The 27381-nt window shown below is 40.0% G+C and overlaps 1 protein-coding gene across 5 annotated transcripts in view; it reads left to right on the forward strand.

Annotated features, from left to right (window-relative positions):
• Positions 1 to 27381, forward strand: part of ADGRV1 (adhesion G protein-coupled receptor V1) — a 527599-nt gene that overhangs the window by 132336 nt on the left and 367882 nt on the right. For all 5 annotated transcript variants that reach the window (XM_075593091.1, XM_075593079.1, XM_075593082.1 and 2 more), the window contains 10 exons: positions 279 to 418; positions 1348 to 1957; positions 3031 to 3246; positions 4686 to 4901; positions 7448 to 7692; positions 9194 to 9375; positions 12159 to 12970; positions 13956 to 14165; positions 26215 to 26345; positions 26985 to 27084. In XM_075593091.1, the coding sequence (XP_075449206.1) occupies positions 279 to 418; positions 1348 to 1957; positions 3031 to 3246; positions 4686 to 4901; positions 7448 to 7692; positions 9194 to 9375; positions 12159 to 12970; positions 13956 to 14165; positions 26215 to 26345; positions 26985 to 27084 (2862 nt within the window). The remainder of the gene's footprint in view (positions 1 to 278; positions 419 to 1347; positions 1958 to 3030; positions 3247 to 4685; positions 4902 to 7447; positions 7693 to 9193; positions 9376 to 12158; positions 12971 to 13955; positions 14166 to 26214; positions 26346 to 26984; positions 27085 to 27381) is intronic.

Consider the following 27381-nt stretch of genomic DNA (forward strand, 5'->3'; position numbering starts at 1 on the left):
AATTGGATACGAGTGCATACTCAAAGCCCTTAAGAGCACAGAGTGAGAAAGGGGCATGGCTGACTGGGGCCCTCCCTCCCTCCGGCCTCCAGCATGCACCTCTGTAGACACCCTACAGCAAGCCCAGTCTGCATATCTGACAGGCACTGCATATTCGGGTTAGCAGCAGGGGATCCGAGCCCCTTGACTCAACAGGCCCTAGGACAGGAGCTATAAAATCATAGTCTTTATGGTAAAATACTATTGTAATGTTTTTTTGTTGGTCCTTAATTGTACAGCCAGCCTGGGCATAGCATCTCACATTATTGTGATCATCGAAGACTCGGATGATGCTCATGGTTTGTTTGAATTCAGCCCTGAATCTCTGTATGTTAACACCACTGAACCGGAGTTTGGATATAATACAGTTACTTTGCAGGCAAGTATAAGTTGTACTGGGCTTTAAGGGATTGATTCACAAAAGCATGATCACTATGATTGTGTTTTAACAGCAATTCTACTACCCCCCCCCCCACTATATATTTGCCATTTGACTTTTTTTGGATAGCCTTCATAAACTCAGGCTATGCGGATTGGTGGTACTATGTGACCATGTAGAATAAAAACAGTGTCTCATTAAAAACTACAAACAAATGTAGGATTAAGATTAAGGGATGGTTTTTAGTGGTCCTGTAAAACTGCAATTATCTTGCAACTTAGCTATTAAAAGGTATTGGTGCCATATTTACTAAGCAGTATTTCTCTATACGACTCCTCCTGTGCCAGAAAACACAATATAGCCCATTTACTTGAATGGGCAACCAAGAGCCATATTACCAACCCGTGCTAGAAGGTGCATTATTGAGTAGCACAGCTTAGTAAATATAGTATATCTCTATATCTTTACCACACATTTTCCGAAAAAAAATCTTTGCCTAAGTACGTATTCAACAAAAATCACTACGTTTTACTAATAATTCATGCTGGCAATGGCAGGCTGTCCTAATTTTCATTTGGCTTCCTATCCACCACTCCATAATAGTGAACAAAGCCATGAAATTGTTGATGTCCCGTTAAGAATTTTTTTTCTTTTCTCAGAAAGATGTGGCATAACTAAAAACACATGCAGTGTGATATAGCCACAGTAACCACTCTACTATGATTTCCTCTTTTGGTTTATAGCATAGTTAAATTAATCCTAATGTCTTGTGTTTTGGAATGGATTGGTGGTGCTTAACATCAGTGGAGCAAGGAAAACATACATTATTCTGCTTTCATCAAAGTGGTTTGTTCTTAGTTTGGTAGCTCTGTAATGTAGAATTACTTTAGGACTTATTTTATCTGTGTAATTTCCATTTGACATTATAGGTCTTGCGTGATCATGGTGCCTTATCAAAGGTGTTTTTGTTTTGGAGAATAGAATGGGATCCATCAGGAGACTTGGCCTTTAACTCTGGCAACATAACTTTTGAAATTGGACAAAAGAGTGCAAACCTAAATGTTCAGGTCCCACCTGATGATGTTCCAGAATTAGATGAAATGTTTTCTGTTTTAATCACTAATGTTTCCAGTGGACGTTTGGGGGTTTGTACCAATGCTTCCATAACCATTCTTGCTAATGATGACCCCTATGGACTCTTCATATTCTCTGAAAATAACAGGCCAATCAAGGTTGAGGAAAAAACAAACAATATTACTTTAACGATTAGAAGGTTGAATGGTCTTATGGGCACTGTCATGGTTGTCTACAGAACACTTCTGGACTCAGAAAAACTTAACGTTTTCCCATTAAACATTGCAAGAGCAACACAGGGGAAAGATTACTTGCCTATTTCTGGATATGTTCTTTTCACGGCCAATATGAGTGAAGCCAACATTTTTCTCCCAATTTTGGATGATAATGATCCAGAAAGAGAAGAGACTTTGTTTGTCGAATTGCTCAATGTCACATTAGTGGAAAAAGTGCAACGTCAGTCAGGTAAGTTTTTGTTTTCTTTTTCAGAAAAACAAACACAGCTAAAACACACCAATCTAAGCAGGCTATAATAAACAGCAATTATGAGTGCATGACTTGTCAAACTGTATTTAGATGGACTAAATCACATAATAAAAACGTGTCTAAATTGAAAACAAGATTTAAATGAAATATACTGTATTTCTTGTTATACTACTTTTTCACAGAAATCTTAAAGTTTATGACATGTTTAAAACATAATTTTTTTTATTCACTGAAAATTAAAATGGATCATCTCTTTTTTTTTTTTAAATGTATAGACTAGCAAACCCAAAGGTCAAAGTTTCTTCCATCACCCTATACACAAATCTGATTTTGTTCGGGTTTTGATAGACCATCTGTTATTATATACTGTAGTGCCGACGAGTATTCTAAAACCAATCTGGGGCAATCACCAACAAGACCCAGGTACATACTGGGTACATTCTGAAAACATGCGGGGTACATGCTGCAACATTTCTGCAGATAGACTAATGGCCCATCGTATTAACAGCGGGGGTCCCTGGCAGTCCCATTCAAACAATGGGACTGCCAGGGACCCCTGCTGTGTTAATCTGATGGGCCATTAGTCTCTGCAGCAATGTCACTGAAATGTTTGCAGCATGTATGCAGCATGTACCTCGATCTTGTTGGTTATAGCCCAAGATTTTCCAAGGCAAGTTTAAGGCAAGTGTTAGAATACTCGTCGGCGCACCTGTAGCTGGCATGAATTGAAGGACACACAATTTATCTTGCCCAAGTTACAGTAGTTTAGTAACATTATCTCCCCGCTCATCTTCTTCCCCAGACTCCTCAGTTAAGGAGTTTGATGATTTGTTAAAGATGGTGATGTTGATAAATTCCTGTTTTTTTCGCCCATATCATGTATCTGATAATGGGGCTCAATGCATTACTTTTACATTTTTACACAATCTTTTAAACCATGGGTAACAACAGCATTTCATAATAGTGACGACTGGCTCAATATTAGCTTTCCTTTACAATTATAGTTATACTTGTAAATAGTGTTTGCCTATCAGTTCCCACGTTTCATTCAGTTTTAGATTCACCGCGTCTAGGATCTAAAAGTGAAACAATAGCACACATTGTCATCAATGCCAGTGATGATGCTTTTGGAGTTCTTCAGCTGTCAACAACACTTGTGCGCGTTGCTGAAAACTATGTTGGACCAATCATTAATGTCACCAGAACCGGAGGAATGTTTGCTGACGTTTCTGTGAAATTTAAGGCAGTGCCAATAACCGCAACTGCTGGTGAGTAAGGAAGAGACATTCAGTATGAAGCAAAGGTTAAGATTGTTGCCCTAATTGTAATTACTGACAAAGAATAGAAAAGAGGAAATAAAGGTTGATGAGGTCCTGATAGGGCAGTACAGTAATACTCACTTTGTCGAGGTGGCTATAGAGGCTGGAGACCTACTGTATGTCTCTTATCATATGTGTATCCCTCTATGGTGCCAGGGCGTGAACATTTATCAAAGTGCACAATTACTTTCGTGTATTTGAAATATAGAACAAATTCACTATTTTGGTGCTGATTACAGTACATTTTATTACTTGCTTTTGTTTAATTGCTCTACTAAACTAGCCTATACGTAAAGAGCTATATACCAAATTCTCAGAGCAGCTATTTTGGTGATAAAATGTCATACACTTGATAATTATGACGTAAACGACCAAAATCAGTGAGATGTCGGGGTTCTGTACAACAAAATCCAATTTTAATGGACAAGTGCTGTTTGTTATCGGTGACATTCCAATAAATTCTGTGTGATCGCTGATGCTAAAAATCAGTCAGGTTGACTCCAAATTTGTGAAATCCAGAATCTATCAACGAGAGCTGGCAGGTCGGTAGGTACAATAGGAAATGTGAGGGGAGGAGGCACTTGATGCACATAATGTATAATTTTAAAAAAAATTGCCACATTTTGTGCAAGTTTAGAGCTGAATATTCTACCAAACAACATTTCACTTCCATTCTATATACCTTTAAAATAGTTTGCTTAATGCATAGAACTTGGAATGAAAATCTTTACTCATTTTGAACATATTTATATTAACCTTCAGTAGCTAAGAAAGACGTGAGAATAATTTTGTATTATTTCATTATTCCTACTGTAGTGAAATTCATGCGTTTGAAATCTATTTTCTCTCAACTCCCCACATATACTGTGCTTCATATTTAGCTTTAAATTGATTTGATTGTTGTGGAACTGGACATTGTACATTCAGCTGGATTAACTAAAGTGAAACATTGATTACATGCTTACAGTAGTAAGTCTGAATGTCTACTTATGCATATTCTTCTTCATCAGTCTCCTGAACAATCAATATTTACATGACATTTTAAAATATGCATGACAAAGCACAGGGAAGAGGGCCATATTTACTAAGACGATTGGTACATTCAAGTAAATTGAGCTGTAACGTGCTTTGCTGCATACCGTAGAATTGCTTAGTATATATGGGTCTAACGCCGTGATTCACAAAGCTTTAGTAAGAAGTATCGGAGCTCGCTCCCCCATTAACTGCCATTGAATTGAACCCGGTGTCTGAGCTTCATGAAACCCCCTGGTCTAATATCTCATGGTGTCAAGAGATTAAACTAAGACGTTTGTATATTCAGAAGCAGTTTGGTCGTGTATGTTTTAGAACATTATCTTACGAAAAGAAGTCCTCTTCTAATTCACTAGGTGAAGATTACACTGTAGCTTCGTCAGACGTTGTTTTACTAGAAGGAGAAACACACAAAGCTGTGCCAATTTATATAATAAATGACATTAATCCTGAAGTGGAAGAGTCATTCAAAGTGATACTCATCAATCACACAACAGGAGGAGCCCTTTTAGGGGACATAACTGAGGCAATTGTCATAATTGAAGCATCTGATGACCCCTATGGATCCTTTGGTAAGAAGAACACCTCTTCAATTTTGTTTGTATGCCAAGTGAGATCAGATTTCAATACTTCTTAGAATCTGTAATATGTAAATAGCAAAACTGAATAAACGTAAATGTAGGGAAATTATTTAGCCAAGAATTTTCCAAGGATTTCCCAGAGCTGGTTTTAGGCAGGTATACTGTTGCCCTTGCAAAGGACCCCATGCTTTCAGGGGCCCGCCTTCTTCTCTGCCCTCTTTGCTCCCATTTCCCTTCCACCTGTACAGGGGCTTCTGGGAGACTTAGTCCAGCTCCTGAGGCAATGCAGTAAAAGATAAAGTCCTGGGACCATAAGTCCCAAAATCCTTTGAGTGAACAAGAAGAGGTCATATAACAACCAACAGCAATCAGTGAAAAGACTCACAGGGCTGTAATCATTCCCTGTATCTACTCTCTCTCCTTCCCCCCCCCCTTTACCTATCCATTGCCTCTCCCCCTTTTACCTCCTGCTGCACCCACTACCCTTCTTTCCTGCACCTATTGTTACACTCTTGCATCCTTTGCACTTCTCTTTCTGCCTCATGCATTCACTGCCCCTCTCTCTTTGCCATACACACATTTTGTTAAACAATTTAAATACACATCTATGAATTAAATCCAAATACAATAAGTGAATAAATTAAGTGAAAAATCTAAAATGAAAATAAATATAGTACATCATTTTTTAGTTTTTAGGTGTGTGTGTGTGTGTGTGTGTGTGTATATATATATATATAAAAACTAACACAGAAAAAAAGAATCCCCTGAATAGCACTCTAACATACACAAAATGTATTAAAAAAAGTTTATTAATCACATACACATAAATGGTTAAAACGAGGAGCAGTGGTGACCTACAAAGCTGATATAAACTGAACCTTAAGGTGTGGGGGGAAAATGCTACACTGCAGTAACAAGGACAAAGTGTGTAAATAAAGTGTAGAGGCAAGAAATTCTTACATCAGACCACTCAGACCAGCCGGTCAGGTACTACCTAAATTGAAGCCCCCTGTGTGAAGTGATAGTATGAAACTAGTGTGTAACTAACAAGCAAGGAAATGAAAGAGTTAATTATATAAGTTAGTTATATAATCCAAGCCTATAGATATGACACACTGATGAGCAAAAAATTGGCAGATGTAAATAACAAGCCAAAATAGGTAGCAAAAGTACTTAGACCAGTCCAGAGTGAACAGCAAAATTGTCCAGCAGAGTATTAGCAGAGTGATAGCAGATATCCACAGCTTAACTGCTTGTAGGTTCAGGGAGAGTAATTCTCAGCCACTGATATATTTCCCTTCCCCAGCACCGCCAGTAGTGTTTATTATTCACACTTCACCCAACTGGTTTTAGCACACTTCATTTTAGGTCTGTGCAGGTTATTTTTGTGTTTCTATATATATATATTTATATATATATATAAACTTTTTTTTAACTCCACGTGACAGGCGGACTGGTACTAACAACCAGATATCACACAGGATCCACATTTCCCAATGCCGTCCCTGCTCCTATGGCCGCATTGAAGGGAGATTATTCTGTAAACTGTATATTTAATATAAAAGATCCTAAAAACTCTGAGTTCTTCAGAATGATTTTGATATGTATAGATACATATATTTAGCCAAACAGGTCATTATGTTTTTTTGGGCGAATAAAATTATTTAAAATTGTTTCAATAATCAATTTTAAAAAGCATATGTAGCAATGGTAAGCAATATTAGTGCTAGGATATTATCCACAGTACACGCAAAACTTTAATATAAATATCAAATGAAGGCCCATATTTACCAATCAGTGCTGGCTGTTACATGATTACATGTTTACATAGTAGATGATGTTGAAAAAAGACACACGTCCATCAAGTTCAACCTATACTAAATTTAGGCGACAGATACTTACCCTATATTTGTATTTACATTATGTTAATCCAGAGGAAGGCAAAAAAAAACCCCCAGTTAAACATTATCTAATGATGTCTCATAAGGGTAAATTATATGGGATACCTACCAGTGCCGGAAGACACTTTACACCCTTCAATTGAATGGGTGTCTTATGGAATAACACTGCTTACAGCAGCAGAACAGATTGCATTGTGTTTAAATATATTTAAAAAAAATAAATAATAATGACAGATCTGAACGAGGGGCACTCTGGAGCTGAGCTGTGTTAATTTCAGCAGGGGACCCCCTGCTTCCAGAGATACTTACCTCCGTAGGTGGTGCCGGTATCTATGTAGGCAGGGAAATAGTGTGCCTAATAGAATGGCGGATTTAAATGTCCCGTGTGGCCAATAGGAAGCCGTGATGTCATCCGTTGCGGCTTCTTATTGGCCAGTGTGACGGGGGTCATTTAACCTTCACAGAGATACCAGCAGCACCTACGGAAGTAAGTATCTCTGGAAGCAGGGGGTTCCCAGAGCTGAAATTAACACAGTTCAGCTCCGGAGACCCCCAGCTTCAATCGTGTAATTAAAGAAAATGATCACAATTTTTCTCAATGTGTAACTGATAAAATATCAATTACTGGCATATTAGTTTTTCAGGTTACATCACTCACAGTAGATGAGCCTGAGTTCAATACAGTGAAGGTAAACCTGCCAATCATTCGGAATTCTGGGACTCTTGGCAATGTTATTCTCCAGTGGGTTGGCACTATTAATGGACAACTTGCTACTGATGACCTGCAAGTTGCTTCAGGTAATGTGACCTTTGCTGCAGGGGAAACCATTCGGACTTTATTATTAGAGATCCTGCCTGACGACATTCCGGAAATTGAAGAGGTGAGAAATTTAAATTGTAATCTTAAGGCAATGTAGTCAGATCTGTGTATTTGATCTGCACGGGGTTATTAATGGCAAATAATGGAAAATAGATGGAGCATTTACAAAAATAAATACAATAAGTTTGAAACAGGGTGTCTCTGGAGCTGAACCCCTTAATTTCAGGTCTGGGGACCCGCTGCTTCCAGAGATACTTACCTCCGTACGGGGTGCCAGTATCTCAGTACTGTTTAAATCTCCCTGTCATGTGGGTCAACAGGAAGCCACAATGGAAGACATTATGGCTTCCTATTGGACCATACGATGCTGGACATTTAAACCACCATTACGAGATCCCAAGCTAGAGCTGCTACGTCACCCCCTTAATGAGGGTTAGCTCCGGAGACTGCCTGCTTCAATCATATTTTAAAACAAAAAAAGCATAGCTTGGACTGCCTTTTTAAGGTCTGCATGTTGTTATTATTCTGTGATTTGTGCTCCACATGGTGTCTTCCAATTATTACCTACTAGCTGATATACCCGGCGTTGCCTGTGATGTAATGTTCTGCCTCCCCCATCCTCCCTCTCAACTCCCTTCCCCCCCTCTTCACAGCTGTTCAGGCTTCCCCCCTTCTCTCCTGACTCCCTCCCCCCCCTCTCTCCTGACTCCCTCTCTCCTGACTCCCTCTCTCCCCCTCTCTCCTGACTCTCTCCCCCCCCTCTCTCCTGACTCTCTCCCCCCCTCTCTCCTGACTCTGTCCCCCACCCTCTCTCCTGACTCCTTACCCCCACTCTCTCCTGACTGAATACCACCCCCCGTCTGTCCGCTGTGCGCTGCCATCTTACCGGGGGCAGCTGCAGGAGGAAAGGGGTCCTTCCGGAGGCTGCCTGCCCACTGCCTGTCCCCCCGCCGGGGAGGGAAGTGAGCGTTGGCGGCTGGGGCAGGATGGCCGCGCCGCGCTTCCCCTCCGTCCGGGAGCCGGTGGGAGGGAGTTGGGTGACGTCATAGAGCCGGGTGACGTCATAGAGCCACCAATCTGATTGGCCAGAGGCTGAGGACCAATCAGATTCACCGCAGCTAGTACCAACCTTTCGATTTTATATATTACGATTATTGAGAAAGCATTTCATAAACTCTTCTCTTGGAAAATTATTTAAAGTACAGTAACTGTTTCTGCCTGCTTTGCCCTTGGTAACATTTGTATAATGGATTATATATTGCTTACATATTAGTAATTCCAGGATGTGTTTAATATTCACGGAAAAAAGGTTCACTGCACATTTTCAACCAACAGTGTATCTTCTTTTTTATCTATTAGACTTTCATGCCTAATAAGTTTGGATTAGTCAATTTTTTTAAATACAAGATCGGAACAATATATATATATATATATATATATATATATATATATATATATATATATATATATATATATTTAAATATGATTTTTGTTTAAATAAAGTAATCATAAGAATGTTAAAGAATATTTTTTTTTTACAAAGATCTTATTTTTTCCTTTAGATCATTGAAGTGAGACTTACTGGAGCCTCAAATAGAGGATCCATTGGATCTGATGGAATGGCTAAAATTATTCTGCCCGCCAATGACAAACCTTATGGAATAATAACCTTTCATCACCCTGTGTACCGAGTTCAAGAACCATTAGAAAAAAGTTCATTTGCAAATATAACCATCAGAAGAAGGTTTGTTTAGAAAATATTATAACATCGTAACATACTGTACTAGTTGTGTTTATGTTCCGCTATGTTTGTAGCGTGCATTTAATTTATTTTGTACTTTTTTTTGCTGATTTTGCATTAAAATAATATAAGCACCTTCCTTTCTTTGGTACTGTATTTGTTTGTCTTGAGTGCCTGACATCGGGGCCAGCTGCAGTATTTCCTTTATTTTATCAAGACACTTTCTCCCTCCAGTATGTTAACCAAATGTTTGTTAATATTTAGGTTGTAGTTTCCCCTTTTTGTAATATTTTTGCAATTGGCTTCTCCTTGGTATATAAAGAGGCAAATAATTTGTTTAATATCTGTACATGTTCTAATATTTTTGTTATTACTTCACATGTGCTTGAATGAGTTTCCATTGCAATCCTTTTTTCATTTTACATTTTTGCTAATCTAATTGCCGTTTTGCAACGTTTGTTACATTCCTTATTATTCTGCTATCATGCTTCTTTACCTTCTTATTTTAGCATTCTAAATACTTTCCAATTTTTGGGGTTTAGATCTGTTTCTTTTATATTTATTACCCAAGGGTAATAAATTGTGTATAATAACTGATGTGTTATGTAAGTGATAAATAATGTTTTAGATATTGCCCATTCATCTTCTGTATTTTTTCCTGCAAGACCTTCATCCCAGAGTCTTTGTTGATGCAATACAGTATAATACTATTTGTGATCAATTATTTAAAATGAGACAATGTTATGAGCCCCTGTTTCCCAAATATCCCTTACTTGAATATTTGTATAATATATATATTTGTAATATCTCTTTCTGCCCCTTCTTACATCTCAGCCCTAATTTCTCGCCATGCACCTTCCTGACTTTTGTGTTCTGCTCAAGGATGTCTTCTGTCTACCCCTTTTGTATCTAAAGCCCTCTCCCCCACCTAAAACCTCTCACTGGCTCTGGAATGCCCTTCCCCTCAATATCACCTTTAAGACCCATCATATGGGTAAGTCTGTTGGTAGTTACTATACATCTCATATGCATTTACCGTGACCCCTTGCAGGGGCACTTACAAGAACACCCTCCTACTGTCTCTGTAAGTTCTTACCACTTAGATTGTAAGCTCTTTGGGGCAGGGACTCCTTTTCCTAATGTTACTTTTATGTCTGAAGTGCTTATTCCCATTATGTGTTATATTATTGTCATATGTATTACTGCTGAGAAGTTCTTTTTCACCAACCCTTCATAAATATTTTCCCTTACCATTTTTTAATCTGGTTTTATATCTTAACATACTCCACAGACTTTTCTATTTGCCTGAGCCCCCAGAATAGGGGGAAAACCCTTCTAAACGAACTGCCCATGCAAGTGTTTCATCCCACCATATTTCAGTAATGCCTATCATATCATAATGATATTTTCTGTCTATTGTTTCAAGATCCCCATTTTGGTTGCCAGGCTTCTTGCACTGACAGCCATGCACACAAAGTTGCTTCCTGTCTGTGCTATTGTTTTGGATGTTCTTCTATTTGTTAGTTTATCTGGTCCTGCCTTTCCCCTCCCATGGATTTGAGTGTTTATAGGTTTTCAAGTATTATCTCTATGTGCAATAATATTGATGCCTCCCTGCATGCTAAACTGCATTCTAGCCACTACATCCCCATGACTCATAGCTATTATAGCTATTTCTCAGTTATTGCCTCTTCCCCTTCCCTCTGCTTCCCCTGCTAATTGTTACCTAGCTGCCTGCCTTTCCTGGAGCTCTATCAACAGCTCTGCCTTACACACTAGTAGTCTCAGCCAGGTCCTGCTCAGCGAGAAATAAATTAATTTCAAGATTTTCTCTCAATGGTGCAAGCTGCCTATTCAGATCAACAATCTAAAACCACAGATGTGCATACAGGGGCAAGATGTGCATTGAGTATCCAATTTACAAACACTGCATTAGTTAAATAAATATATGTAACTATGGAGTAACAAGTCATAACTACAAATGGGTTCTATAAGGTACTACTGGAACATTGTTTCAACTCCTTTTGACTTTAACTCCACACTTACTGTAATTCAACTGTATTTTAAAGCAGCAGTCCAAACGTCAGATATTTAAAAAAATAAAATAAATAGGTACGAAGCAGGGGTCTCCGGAGCTGAATCGTCTTGATTTCAGCTCCGGGGACCCCCTGCTTCCAGAGATACTTACTTCTGAAGGGGGTGTCGGTATCTCTGCAGTTTAAAGGCCCTGGTCACGCAGGCCAATTGGAAGACACAAGGGGCACTGTCATGGCTTCCTATTGGCCCATGTGATGAGTGACATTTATGCTGCCATTTTGATATACCCAAAATGCCCACTATGGGCCTGCTACCGGCACCCCCTACGCAGGTAACTATCTCAGGAAGCAGGAGGTCCCCGGAGCTGAAATCAACATGGTTCAACTCCGGAGACCCCCTGCTTCAAACCTATTAAAATAAAATAAAAAAAACATGTTGCTTGGACTGCTCCTTTAACCAAACTGCACCTTGGCCAAACAGTGCTAGTAACCATGACAATTAATTTATATTTTTGACTGATAACAATAACACTGAGATTGAAGCAGGGGAACCTGTGTGAACTCCTTGTGACCTTGGGCAAATCACTTTATCTCCCTGTGCCTCAAACAACAAAAACAAAGATTGTAAACTTATCTGGGCAGGGACTGCGTCTGTATAGAAAATTGTATGTGCTGTGTACCGCGCACTACACTGTAATTGTGAAGTGTTTTGATTTATTATTATGTTTCACTCATTATGTTTTTCTTCAGTGCAGGAAGATTTGGTCGCTTAAAGGTCCTTTACAGCACTACAGAGATCGATGTGGTTGCTCTTGCTGTTGAACAAGGCCAGGACATATTATCTTATTATGATGTTCCACTGCCAGAGACACCTCCGGTATCTTCAAGAACCAGAGTCAATGTTTCAATAGCAGGCGACCCTCTGCAGTCTTGTGCAGTTACGTGTCTGAAAAACCAAGTATGCTCAGCATTTTCGTTTAACAATTCCACTGGGATTCCTCAATGCTTTTGGGTAACAACATTGTCAAATCAACTCACCAACAACACAGGATACTGGACATATAGGAAAAATAGCTCTAGCATGTCTGCTCTGTTCAGCACACAAGCCACGGCTGGAAGTGATTATGAAACGGTTACAGGGCAGTGGGTCACAATGTTGGAAGAAGAGGAGTTTGCAAATCTTACAGTTTCTATACTTACTGACAGTTTCCCAGAACTAGATGAGAGATTCAGTGTCTGTCTACTTGAAGTCAGACTGATAAACATTTCTACCAGCTTAAAGAATCAGCCAACTATAGGTCAACCTAATGCATCAGTGGTTGTTATAATTATGAATGGAGATGCTTTTGGGGTGTTTGTTATTTACAACCTAAATCCAAATGCAACAGAAGAAGGTTATCATGTGGAAGTTCAAGAGCAGCCTCAAACGACTGTGCAGCTTGTGATCGAACGAAGGGAGGGAAGCCTGGGAGAAGTGACAGTAGAGTGGGGCATAGTCGGGGGAACAGCTATCAAAGACGTTGATTTTATAGGTGATGGTGAAGTGTTAACATTTGCTGAAGGTAAGACTTTTCATTTTTCTTCTTATTTGGTCAATTTGCACCTTATAAATATGCCATTACTACATTGATGCACATCTGCATTACCCATTAAGTGCATGAGCATCTCTAGCACTGAAGTTGTTAACATTACATATGAAAATCGCGGTTCTTGAGAAAATGTTGATGAACGTCAATTTTTTGAGGCAATTTGTAATCCTGTGATGATCTGGATTTAATTGGGCAAATAAATGCCACACTCTATTGTTGTTTATTATTATAATAATTTTTATATTTTTAACTTTATTATTTTTTTTTAAAGCAGACAATGAGGGGAGTCATTCATAAAGCAGTGGTTGGAGGTGGTCAAAGCATAGTAGCATAGTACCCATCACTGCATATTAATGGCTTAGCAGTCGCTTTTCTGAATGGCGACATTTACAGGTAGCACTGTGAGAACTCTATACATAACTTTTTTTCACTATACCCAGCACCTTTACTACAGAAAGCAAATACATTTTAGAATGTGTGAAACAATGCTATGGTATATTTTAAAAACATATTTTGCATTATCCAAATAATACATGTTATAGTGCCTGTAAATTTCCAGTGAATATACGTATATAGACGTACTTCACTAAGTGCTATTTACAACCAGGGACCGAGAGGACTAGTAGAAACAAGCAAGATAACATATTACCATATTGTCCTGTCTCTTTTTGCAAAAAAAATATCAATAGACACGTACAGTTTGAGCATTCATGTCCTTTTTCTGCTGTCTTGATTTTCCATGTACACATAGTTCTTCTGATTACCATTTCATATGCTGGTTTCAAATACCAGATATTGTGATAGGTTTGTACCAGAGGAGATTTTATATGCTGTGCTTCTAAACTAGTCTATCCATCACAAACTCATAACTTGAAATCATATATTATATTAGTCATAATTTGAGTGTAAATGTATACTATTTTGTTTTTAAATATTAAAGAGGTGTTTGTTTTTACAGGCGAAACAAGGAAACTGGTAACATTGACTATACTGGATGACTCTGTCCCTGAGGAAAATGAAACAATCATAATTTGCCTCACACAAACAGACGGGGGAAGTCGCATACTTCCTAGTTTGAACACTGTTACCATTGTCATATTGGCTAATGACAATGTTGCAGGAGTGATTAGTTTTCAGACAGCGTCAAGATCAGTGATTGGTCGAGAAGGTGAGTTTCTGTCTTTACTGACCACTACGTTGCTGATCGCTTTCAGCTTCATTATATACTTATTGTGCTGATACCTAACTTAGATGATGTAAAAGCCGACACAAAATTCATTTGTATATAAATTTGCTAAACATTTTTCTTATAAAGTAAAATATAGCAGAAGAGCTATAGATATGTATGGTGAAATGTTCTCAGTATAATTTTTTTCATTATACAACAAAAAACGAAGTCATTGACATGTATTTCCTATGTTGAGGCATGAAAAATGTATAGAAGTGGACACCACCACTCTTTGAAGTCTTTCAGAGGAGGAGTTTGTGTTGATTCTGTTCTGTTGCGTGCTTTCTTTTCATATCTTATGCACTACATTAATGGTTCTCCTTAAGAAGTCACGTTTCCATTAAAATTACACTTCAAGTAGAACCATAAATGTGCACATGTACAGTAATTAAACAAAAACTGCTACAGTCATAAAGTCAGTGGAGCCAATCATGATCCGTCAACTTTCTTGAAGATTTAGAACAAAATGGTTGGAAAAAAGAGGCAGAAATATTTTCACAATTTGTATGTTCAGTATCAGTGCAACTAAAATTGTTCATACTTAGCCAAGACTGACATTTTTACACTATATTACTTGAATGTTGTGCCTTTTCTTGTATTAAACTGAAGCATAAAAAGTATAGTTCACTACATCATGTATATACCGGTCAAAATTCATGAGTTTAACCTTGAGAACTCACTAATACCATTTCGTGTCATCTCTGAGATTCCATTGGCGTGTTCCAACCAAATGTTGCAGTTTATCTTGTCTGCTGTTCCTCTGTTATCATTGTTTTTCTGGCTTTGGTTACTGAAGGTCACACAGAGAATGGATTTCTTTTTAGCTTTCCCATATTCTTTTCAATTAGTTTTATAGCAAGGGATGATCAAAAAAAGATGTCACATCGCATAAAGAGAGTCATTTTAACTGGTTAAGTTCTGGAGTCAAGAAGGCTTTCCTCTCTAATGTACAACAAATAAAAAGATCACTTGTGAGCATATTCACGTCTAAGATATCTGCCACCCTGCTTTTCACCATTATCTCTTAGCATACAGTGCTTCCACTGCAGCCAGGGTTTCTGGAAAATAAAATGCAAATGAGCTCACAGTATCACCTTTTGCTTCAAATCCATTTTAACATGGACCCCCTATAAGATTATGCCTGCCGCATTACACAGCTTTTCAGCACAGCCTGTGTTGAAGACGTGCATAGCCAGTAAACATACTCACAAACAGCTATTTTGACCTATTGGGTCTCATCAGTGTGAGGCTGATTTGCAATTTGCAATTTGAAGCTGTGATAGGTTTCGACCCCACATTAAATAAGTTATCGTGGGTAAAAAAAGTGACAAAAACCTCTCTAATGTAGGAAAGTTTGCGACGAAGTAAAACGATATACAGTGGCGAGAAAAAGTTTGTGAACCCCTTAGGATTTTCACATATTTCAAGCCTAAAATGTTATTAGATCTTAATCTAATTATAGATAAAGATAACCTGATTAAAAAAACATGATTCTTTTTCAACATTTATGTATCCACAATTGATTCAACATTCAATATCTATGTGTGAAAAAGTATGTTAACCTTTAGATTCAGTAGCTGGTGGTGCCCTCGTGAGCAGCAATGACTTCAACTAAGTGTTTCCTGTAACTGCTGGTCTGTCTCTCACATCGGTTTTAGGAATTTTGGCACATTTCTCCTTACAGAACTGCTTCAACTCAGTGACATTTGAGGGCTTCCTTGCATTGACAGCTCGCTTCAGGTCCTGCCACAACATTTCAATGGGGTTAAGTCCGGACTTTGATTGGGCCATTCTAAAAAACACAGAATTTCTTCTTCTGCAGCCATTCTTTTGTAGATTTGCTTGTATGTTTAGGATCATTGTCTTGCTGCATTACCCACTCTTGCTTCAGCTTCAGCTCAAAGACGATGGTCTTACATTCTCCTCTAAAATCTTTTGATACAATGCAGAATTCAAAGTATCCCCAAACCATCAAACTCCCACCACAATGCTCGGCAGTTAGGATGAGGTGCTTCTGTTCAAACACAGTGCTTGGGTTTCGCCAAACATAATATTTCTCATTGAGGCCAAAAAGTTCTACCTTTGACTCTTCTGTCCAGAGAACATTGTTCCAGAAGTCTTGTGTATCATCAATGTGCTCTTTGGTGAACTTGAGAAAGTCAGCAATGTTCTTTTTAGAGTGCAGTGATTTCCTCCTGTCTATGCTTCCATGAACACCATTCTTGTTCAGTCTTTTTCTGATAATTTTCATGAACACTCACATTAGCCGAGGCGAGAGTGGCCTGCAGATTCTTGGATGTTACTCTGGGGTTCTTTGTGACTTCCTGGATGATTTGCCGGTTTGTTCTTGGAGAGATTTTGTTAGGTCGACCGCTCCTGGGTAAAGTGACTGTGGTCTTGAACTTTCTTTATTTGTAGACTGTCTTATAGTCGATTGGTGGAGCACCAATCCTTACAAATTGTTTTGTAACCCTTTCTGGACTGATGAGCATCAATAACTGCATTTCCAACGTCCTCAGAGATTTATTTTAATCGTGGCATGATTTGTTTCCACACCTGTATAGTGAAGACCAAACGCACAAAGTTACTGATCTTTATATACTGTAGGATGGGGCCTCTCAAACTCACACCTGAATATGTACCTAATTATTTCAAAACCTGGTTCTAGTTACCCCCTTTCATTTAGTTGATAAACCCAGATTTTCACTTACTTTTGCACATACCCTGACTCTTAATTTTACTTATTGTTTGCCTAATTCATACATCATTTTATTTCAAAAGACATGAAATTAGTTAATATAAACCCTATTGGATATTTATGAAAAAAAAACTGTTTTTGATTCAAGAAGGTTATCATAGAAAAATGATGGAATCTCCGTAATTATTATTGGGGTTGACAAACTGTTTCTCACCACTGTATGGTCTCAGATAGATTGTAGTTAGTACAAAAGCTACTGTCTGAAAAAATAAGGTAGTCAGAAATATGTTCTGAAAATAAAAATGACAGTCTGAATGATACAGATGACTTGACAATCTGTTTTTAAGCTGGATCTGTCATCATTCCATGTTTAATAGCTGTACTCTTTTTTTTATAAGATCTGCATTTTAACAGTAACGTTTTTTATGTTGGTTGGAGCTGCCAATGCAGGTGTTATGAATTAACAGGATACAAAAATATCACTTTTGCTGTTTTATTTGCAGGAAACATAAATTGGCACCTGGCCCTTTAAAAGGCAAAAATCATAAAATAAAACCCTAGCTCCCGCTTGGAGCACTGACTGACCTTATACTGCTTGTTTGCCTTACTAGCCTAGAAATATCTGTTTTTCCCCTGCCAGGTTTCTGGAAATCTCCCCCACCGTCTCTCCTAGTTCATTGCTGCAGTGTCTCCACAGAAGTTGCTTCTTCAAGCACAAGGATTCTTCCAAACAGGGCTTTTCCTTCCTGACCCTGGGAACTGCAGAGAACACCTCCTCCCCACACCAATCTCAGTGAAGAGCTGGTTTATTGAAGGTGTTTGATTGCAGCACCTACTTTGGATTATGAGCTGTGTGGAAATCTGGCCCAGATTGCCAAATCTTAGTATGGTTTTCTTATTATTAGTCCAGGCTGGTGTTCTTCCTATATAAACTGTACCATATATCCACCCTTCCAGCTGAGCAACTTGGGGTTGAGCGACTATCACAAAGAGGCAGTGGCATGTGAAGCAGGTAGCTGAGCCACATTTCCTTCTTCTGGGAAATAGTAATTAGGTTGGTGGATGTCAGTCCTATGACTGAGCAGTCAATGAATCCACAGAGCTCCATCTAATATATCTTAATTTGGGACAACAGGTTTGGACCCTCGGACAACTGGAAAAGTGTCTATTTCATCCTCCTTTCGCAGCTTTACTTCTTCCCAGATAATTTCCTTAGTTATGTCGCCATCGATGAAACCATGTGGTTTGCTCTGTTCCATGTGAAGTGGTTTCTTGGCCTCAAACTCTGGTGACAACTGTTTCAGCAGATCCTTGTGATGAATCATCTTTTGTATCGTCTCCTGGCTACTGTAGATAAAATCCACCATACTGATTTTCTGTATAATTCTCCTCCTCCCTATCACATATAGTCTCACCTGGGCTCTAAGCTCAGCCTCCAGACATACTCTGGAGGTGTGAAATAGAAATATAACCCGGCGCTAGTAATATAGGAGATACTCTGGAGGTTCTGCGAGAACACACTGGCTGCTCAGATGCTCCTCCAGTTCATTAGCAGCCTGTTTTTCCTGTGCCTCCTGCAGACAGGTGTGTAACTCTCCAACCTGGCTTTGCAGTGTGTGCTCTGTCAGAGTGATCTGCAAATCTATGGGAAGCACATTCATTGTGCTGTTCAGTGCCTCTGCACTTCCTCCTCTACTCGCTGGTACTTAGACTGCATCTCCACCCACACTTTGGTTAGGACAGACAACCTCTCTTATCAAGCTCTTGTAAAAGGCTGCTCTTCTCTTGGATGAACAAAGAAGAATCAGTACGCTCCCGAAAGAGAAAGGAGAAGAAAATATATAATAGTCTTACCTTCCCCGGCCTGCCTCCTGTAGCGTTGCATTGCCATTGTGACCGACATCAAATGACGCCACAACTTCATATGACGATACATTGCCATGGCAATTTGATGTCACTTGTCGCCGTGAAGTCATCACACCGCGATGCTGCCAGAGGAGGGCCGCTCTTCCATGTTAGTCCCCTTAATTATTTTCTCATGTGGGGCCCAACTGCCAGAGTAATGCCTTGGCCGACCCTAGTCACAGGATTCAACAAACCCCTCTTAGAATAGAACTCACGCAGGGTTTAACTCCAGACCGATTTATAAGCGGATCTGCGTTGTATCGGATCGTGCTATAACGGGGTTGAGCTGTATTTATATATATCATATATATATATATATATATATATATTACACCTCGCACCGACTGTGTGTGTGTTTGTGTGTGTGTGTTTGTGTGTGTATATATATATATACAGCTCAACCCCGTTATAGCGTGATTCGCTATAACGCGGATCCGCTTATATCGTGGTTTGACACACTGCACACACTCACAGCACACTGCACACATTATCAACACACTGCACACACTCACAGCACACTGCAAACACTCACAGCACACTGCACACACTCACAGCACACTGCACACACTCACAGCACACTGCACACACTCACAGCACACTGCACACACTCACAGCACACTGCATACACTCACAGCACACACTCACAGCACACTGCATACACTCACAGCACACTGCATACACTCACAGCACACTGCACACACACAGCACACTGCACACACTCACAGCACACTGCACACACTCACAGCACACTGCACACACTCATAGCACACTGCATACACTCCCAGCACACACTCACAGCACACTGCATACACTCACAGCACACTGCACACACTCACAGCACACTGCATACACTCACAGCACACACTCACAGCACACTGCATACACTCACAGCACACTGCATACACTCACAGCACACTGCACACACACAGCACACTGCACACACTCACAGCACACTGCACACACTCACAGCACACTGCACACACTCATAGCACACTGCATACACTCCCAGCACACACTCACAGCACACTGCATACACTCACAGCACACTGCACACACTCACAGCACACTGCATACACTCACAGCACACACTCACAGCACACTGCATACACTCACAGCACACTGCATACACTCACAGCACACTGCACACACACAGCACACTGCACACACACACACACACACACACACACACACACACACACACACACACACACACACACACACACACACACACACACACACACACACACACACACACACACACACACTGACACACATACAGTCTCACACAGTCAAATACACACACACACACACACACAGGGACACACTGTCTCTTTAAGGGAGCTTGCTCTCGAAAGACGGAAGCAGAAGCAGGAAGCAGGGACAGGGAGAAGAGCTGCCAGATGCCAGGTAAGTGCTGCGTGCTGTTGCCGCTGCCCCACCGGGTCTGGGAACGCTGGAGAGTTCTCAGCCTTCCCCCTCCAGTGGACGCGGTACCACCACAAAAAAAAAAAACTTATCGTGTCTATGTATATAATGGCCATTACAGACATAGGCAACATAAGCTAAATCAACATGAAATAGGTGATAAAATATAACATATACAGTAACACATTTAACAATATATTGACCCCTTGGTCAGGTAGTCATGGGCTTCCATATCTAGCTGATGACCAAAGGCTATAAAGGGGTTAATACAACTATGCCCTTTGGCTACCTTAGTGGCTAGTAAAGCATTGTTTTTGCCAAAAAAAGAAGAAAGAAAAAATGAAGATAAATACTTGACTAACTATTTAGGCAAACAAGGGATTAAGCCCTTTTAACCATCTACCCCACTCGGCGGGCCTAACCATCCTCCCCGGGGCAACTGCTCCTCCCTCAAATACCCCCTCCCCCACAATTCTAACCCCCCCCTTGTGAATAGTGGTAAATAGCCCTATTATCCAAATATGGTAAATCAGGCTTTTGGACATTTAAAATATCCCAGAAATATATGTACAGTTCTAAACAAAAATCCATTACAATTGATATAAAAATACATTACATAATAAAAAAAATGCATATAAAATGTAAACCCATTGATTGTCACTGTGGCTACCTAGTCCCTCTCACATTGACAATCAGTGGTGACCTGTAATACAAATTGGGTTACTTACCCCACCCACCCTGTATGAAGCCCGTTCTCATCCACAGGGCTGAAGTACCCAAAGAACCATTCCAATAAAGGGCAGATGCCCAAGCATAAAAAGGCCATACAAACAAATCCAAGGCTTGATGGCCACCAAAAAAAGCAAAAAACGAAACAAAAAAACATTAGAAACCAAACAAAAACATCCAAAAAAAAAATCACAAACCCCACCCAAATAATCCAGACCTCATGGACAAAAAAGGAAAAAACCCATAAAGATCAATCCATCAATTTGTAATTCAATGGCATCCATTGTCTGCGACGTGGAATCCTCAACTTGACAAGAAGCCCTCAATTCCCTGTTGACTGAAGAGTCTTCTTCTGTAAGTATTTATTTTATCCTTTCTTCTTTTCTTATCTTCTTTAAAGCTGTCTTGTCTCTTCTTGTTGAATCTTCGCTATGGGATGTGACTTCTACACTAACTGCCGGTGCTCTGAGAGAGTCCAGGCCTTCTATAGTGGCCTGGCCCATCCCAAAAATGTATAATGGGGTCACATGGTACATCAACCAATAAAGTTGGTTGATGTACCATGTGATGCCAATTTTTTTTATGACATCATTGATTTTGCCTTGGTTGGCAAAATCTATGATATCATCTTAAAGAGAGGGAAGCAAGTGGTACATCAACCAATCAGATGACTAGCATATGTGACCAGGCGGACTCTCGGTGTCCCCTCTGTAACCTCTTTCAAATATGGGTCAGGGCGGCCAATGCAGGTGTTATGACTAAATAGGATACAGAAATATAACTTTTGTTGTTTTATTAGCAGGCAATAATAATTGGCACCTGGTCCTTTAAGAGATATAACAAATAAAATAAAAACCAAGCTTCCTCTTAGAACACCGACTGAGCTCGTATTTCTGGTCTGTCTTATCAGCCTAGAACTAACTAGTTTCCCTACCTGGCCCAGCTAAGCCAGTTCCTGGAAGTCTTCTACACTCTCTCCCAGCTTACTTGTTCAGTGTCTGTACAGTGGTTGTTTCTTCAAGCACAGAGATTCTAACAAATAGGTCTCTTCCTTCCTGACCCTGGGAGCTGCAGGGGACACCTCCTCCCCACACCAGTCTTAGTAAAGCTCTGTTCGCTTTGGTTTCTTAAAAGTGTTTCATTGCAGCATTTGCTTTAGGCTAGGTCCCTGCTGCAAGGACAAGAACCACCCCTCAATGGGGCCGGGTCCGCTGGCTGCCTTGCCTGCCACGTTGTGCGAACAGATTTCCCTGAAGACAGGAAATCTGTGCTCAATGAGGGCGAACCTGCTCGGTGACATAGTGGCTGCGCCCCCTGCCACTCCCCCCGTCTTTCCCCCTGCAGCTCACTGCAGACAGGGGATCTCGGCTGCATGCGCTGCCAGCCTAGCAGGCATGCGTGCCGCGCCAACACCGAGGCCTCAGCCTTAGATATTAGGGTTGCATGGATATCTGGCCCATATTCCCAAATCTTATTACAGTGTATTAGTCCCAGCTGGTGTCCTTCCAGCTGGGACTCTGCCACTATATGTGTATGTACAAATATTTCTGTACAAGTGGCTTTAGGATTAGAGTTATTTAAATAAATACATCCAGGTTTCCTGTACTATTGACCGACCACGTGGAAAATAGATAAATGGATTAAATAAATAAATCCGCTTCACATTTTTGCCATTCAGACTGCAGTATGTCAATGTGTTAGTTTTTAAAGTGGTTTACTGTCACTCCATTCTCTTGGTACCAGCGCGTTGCAAAGAGAAATACTTTTCTTATCATAGGGCTGAGGTATAAACAATAATTGAGACCTTTTCAGTTTATTTATGTTGATGTAAAATACAACATCCAAAATTGAGTGTCTATGGGAATATTTAGCTTATTTACTAAGCTTTGTTTTCCCATAAGGCACCTTCCGGTGCTGGGAGAGACCCTATGAACCATTCAAGTGCGGTTAAGAGATTGTGCATCAAAAGGGATCTACCAGCACTGAATGGTGTCTAAAGCAATAGCACCGCTTAGTGAATGTGTGCCATCATGTTTAGTGTGATGTATTATCTCTTCTACTTTGCAACCAATCACTGATGATAAAATGTTATGTTAGGGATTAGGGTAAAGTGGTGCAACTGTGGTGATGAGTGTTTTCTACAAGTGAGTAACCAGGTACTGTATAATTGATCAATGTGTCACTTTTAGTCCATAACCATAATTACTAAGCGTTGCTGCTCCAGAAGACACCTTTCTGTGCCAGGAGACACATTGCAGCCCATACACTTGTATGTGCTGTACGGTGTCCTTCGGCACAGAAAGGTGTCTTCTGCAGTAGCACTGCTTAGTAAATATGAGCCATCATGTCTTTGTGCTAGAAATATTTGTATGTATTGATCTTACAATTAAATGAGAACATTGCGTGTTGAAACACAAACTGAACAGAAAATAGTAGGGGCGGCATTGTCAGCTTCCCATGATTCAGTCTCTAAATCATATCACAAATAATTGATCATCAATGCTGCACATTGCTTTCCGGTAACTTGTCTGAAGATTACTTTCTGCACGATGTTGCTCAAATCAAGCAAGCATACCTCCAGGTAGATGTATGCTGTTTCTCCAAATCCTATTCATTAGTATTTATATGTATGTGGCACTGCTTTCCCCTCCCTCCCCTCCTCCCCCCTTGGGAGATTTTGCCTAGATGCAGGTACGTGTGGTGCTGGTTACCTGTGAGGGTCCAGGAGAGATGAGCTTCCGCGATGTTGTGGGGAACAAGACAGGCTTTAGGTGATCCTCAGGTTCTTTTCATTCGATGACAGCGCCTCCAGTCATAGCAGGCTACAGCAGAGCTGCAGGCAGTCCCTACCATGACAGTTCTTTTCTCCTATACGTCTGTCCAATAGACTGCGACTTAGCGAGAAGTATATAAAAAGGGCCTTTATTTGATGCAGCCACTGCAGATGGTTTAACAGTGTTTGCATATAGTGGAAAATTGGGTTTCAGGCTCTTGGATGGTGCTGGCTAGCAGATAATGTTGAGGCCTTGTGCTATGCACAGATTTTGGTTCCCTCAGCCACAGGAGGGGCTGAGCTCCTCTCCCTTCCCCGGGTGGGAAGGCACTGACTCTAACATTTGGAAGGCATCCTCCCTAATGCAAACGGGGAGGGCACAAGGTCTGCACCATGATTGGCTGCAACACAGACCAAGTGTCACCTCCTCTCTCCCCACTCAAGGAGGCTGCGTGAGGGGGGTAAACCCCATAGGATAGCCTGTCACTGCCTGTAGCTACTAGGACTTATGTGACAGGAGGGAAGAAAGATAGTCTGGACCAGCCATGGCTATATGTAATTGATGCCATTGACAGCGGCGGATTTCGAAATCTGCCGCCCCCAGGGACTTACATATATCGGCCACGTCCTTTCTGTCGCCCTCCGCCTCCTTCCGATTCGCAGTATCAATTGACGCACGGACGTCACCAAAGTGCTTGTTGTATTCACGGTTCTTTATTGTTTTATAGCTTTTGCTGCCTGTGCTCACATCAATTTGTTCTGAGATGTTCAGTATCACCTTGGTTTCATCAGTTAGTATTTTCCCACTTAATTCCATACAACAGAGTATATGCACACAGGATAAGTAAAAGGTCTATATTCCAATAAATATCTGTACTTGATAATATATTGAACAGATAAGAGCATGTTATGCTTCTTCCAGGTACGTTATCAACTTGAGGTTGTGCTACCCTATTTGGGTCTCACATGAGAGATTTGCATAGAGCTTTAAAAAAATCATAGGATATCCCTGCTTGAGCACAGGTGGCTCAATTAGTGGCTCAGTCAATGTCTCAGTGGCTCAGGACATGAGTTGGCCACCCATGCTATAGTACATAGTTAATAAAAAATTAAACAATAAACACATATTTTTGTTAGAAACTACAGTTAAACCACTACACTAGGTAAGGGTTACAGTTAGAATTGCTGAAGATTCATTAACATGGAGCCAAAAAAGCAACATCTTATAACAATATTAAAATGCAAATGCATGTTCTCATTTGAGACTTTTTAGTAGTAGTAGTTTAGTAGTTTTTTGTTGGGACACCTGTTTTTGCAGAATATTTTTTTCATTCCATTGGCGTTTTCAACAACGAAAAGAAATGGAAAGCGCACTGAGATGCAGTATATAGATTGTATTGAAAATGTCTCATGACAGGACAAAACATTTACATTTCAATAGTGAAAATACATAACAATAAAATAAAATATAGCATCTCAGTGCGCTTTCTTTTTCTTTTCATTTTTGCTGCATTGTGAGCTCCCTTAGGGGGGCTCCCGCGTTTAGAAGATTGTGGAGTTCTCCTACGGACGGCAGCAAGAGATCTGCAGTCTACTGCTGATATCTGTGACAGCACAAGCGCGAAAATCTATATACACTTCCTTTGGGCATTTTCAACAACTATACACGATTTGTATTTAGAATGACACAGTTCTGAAATTCAGAGGCTGGGTATTATTAAAGTGTGACGCGGGGCATCATTAAGGCGGGACGTAGGGTATCAAAGCGTGGCACGGGCTGTCATTAAAGCGTTATGCGGGGTATCATTAAAGCGTGACGCAGGGTATCGCACCCGATCTGGCGGTTGCTTCCATTGATTTGAATTGCAGTTACCGCCACACCGAGCGCAACACCCCATATTGTGGTTTGAAAACACCCGGTCAGAGACTTTAAACTTTATGGCCAGGTTCACTAAGGAGTGCTACGTTTTAGTACACAGTACCTCCCAATCAAATGAAATGAAAGCACCCTTTAGTTTATCTGGTCCTATGAAACTAATGATAAAGTGGAAATAAGTATCCAGAAACACAGTCTTTAAATTCCTTGTTTTACTAGGTACTTTGATTGATATTAATCAATGCTTCCATGCTGCAAAACTGGTGTAGTTGTGGTACAGAAATAGAACCTGATTTGTAATAGAAAACTGGTGCTTTTTACCTTTGAAACCTTTCTTTCATCAGTTCAGTACCGATGTTGCATCCCAGAGACTAAAGGATTGATGTCTCTTCCCCCCCGCCGCCCCCCCCCCCCCTTGTGCATAATTGCATGTTGACACCCATAGTCTTGATTCTCTGCAGTTTAGTCACTATCGGTGTGAGACTACAACAAGCTTTGGGGAGTGTTTTCTGTCTTATTTTACTAATAATAAGTAATAAAGCGAGCTCATCAATGCATGGCCTCACTATGTTTATTGTTTCAGGAGAAAAATTGCAATTGCACGTTTTACGAACTTCTCCTGGACGTGGGAATGTAACTGTTTATTGGCAAATTATTGGACACCGCTTGGAACTAAACTTCGAAAACAGTGTCGGTTTGCTCTTCTTCCAAGAGGTATATTGAATAACGTTTATATATTGTAGTTCAAGGCCGTAGGTTGCAAAAAAGAAAAAGTCAAGACAGAAGAAAATAAATAGGTATATATATATGTGATACAGTATAATATAGTTTTAATTGTACAATTTAATTCATGGAATATTTCACCTTGTCCCTACAAAGAAAACCTTTGTTTTTGTGTACTGCATATTTTTTGCTTGTTGTTGCTCCAATTGTAATAAACTTGGTCATATATTAGGCAAAATGTTAGCAATATACTATGATATATTGGCAAAATATGAAAAAGTGTCTCTCTGTGTAAATTTTAATCACAAATAGTCTAATTCAATAAATGATCCATCATGTAAAAAACATTTATTCTAGTGATAGAGAATCATGGACCTTCCCTAAAGTTCCCAATGTACTCACCTAACACTAGATACAACAATCCACGTGTTAAGAAACCTAAAAGAATACTTCTTATGAAATATAAAAAATAAAATAAATACATTTTCTGGCCAACAAAAACAATGGTTTGTTCCAAGATTTAGGCTTCAGTACAACTAGAAGAGGTTATACAATGAAAATGATTACCAATGTTACTCCTATATGATCTGCTGATATATGGTTATCTTTTTCTTATCGGATCACGACCAGGAATCATTGAATGCGAGTTTTGTTATTCATCTATTGGATGACCAGATTCCTGAGGAAAAAGAAGAATACCGACTTATTCTATATAATGTCACAACTCAAGGTAAGAGTGTCACCATGTGAAAATGAAAGACCTACATATTAACCTTTTGGTTTCCCTGAGACGTGCTAGACATGGGGTCTGACACTCCAGGGCCCTTATGACATAGTGGCTATATCATACCCAATGAGTGCTAGTTTTCCATGGGATATCCTATGGAGCACAGGAAGCGATTTGCAGTGTAGGGAAATGGAAGAAGAGGACTCCTCTACCGTTTCCGGTACAACAGCTGCTGAGGTCATCTGACCAGACTTTGCCTGTTGTGCCGTGGCACCTTCGGCGCTCAAAAGGTTAGAAAAA

Source organism: Ascaphus truei, chromosome 1 (genome assembly GCF_040206685.1).
Source record: "Ascaphus truei isolate aAscTru1 chromosome 1, aAscTru1.hap1, whole genome shotgun sequence".
Classification (NCBI taxonomy): Eukaryota; Metazoa; Chordata; class Amphibia; order Anura; family Ascaphidae; genus Ascaphus; species Ascaphus truei.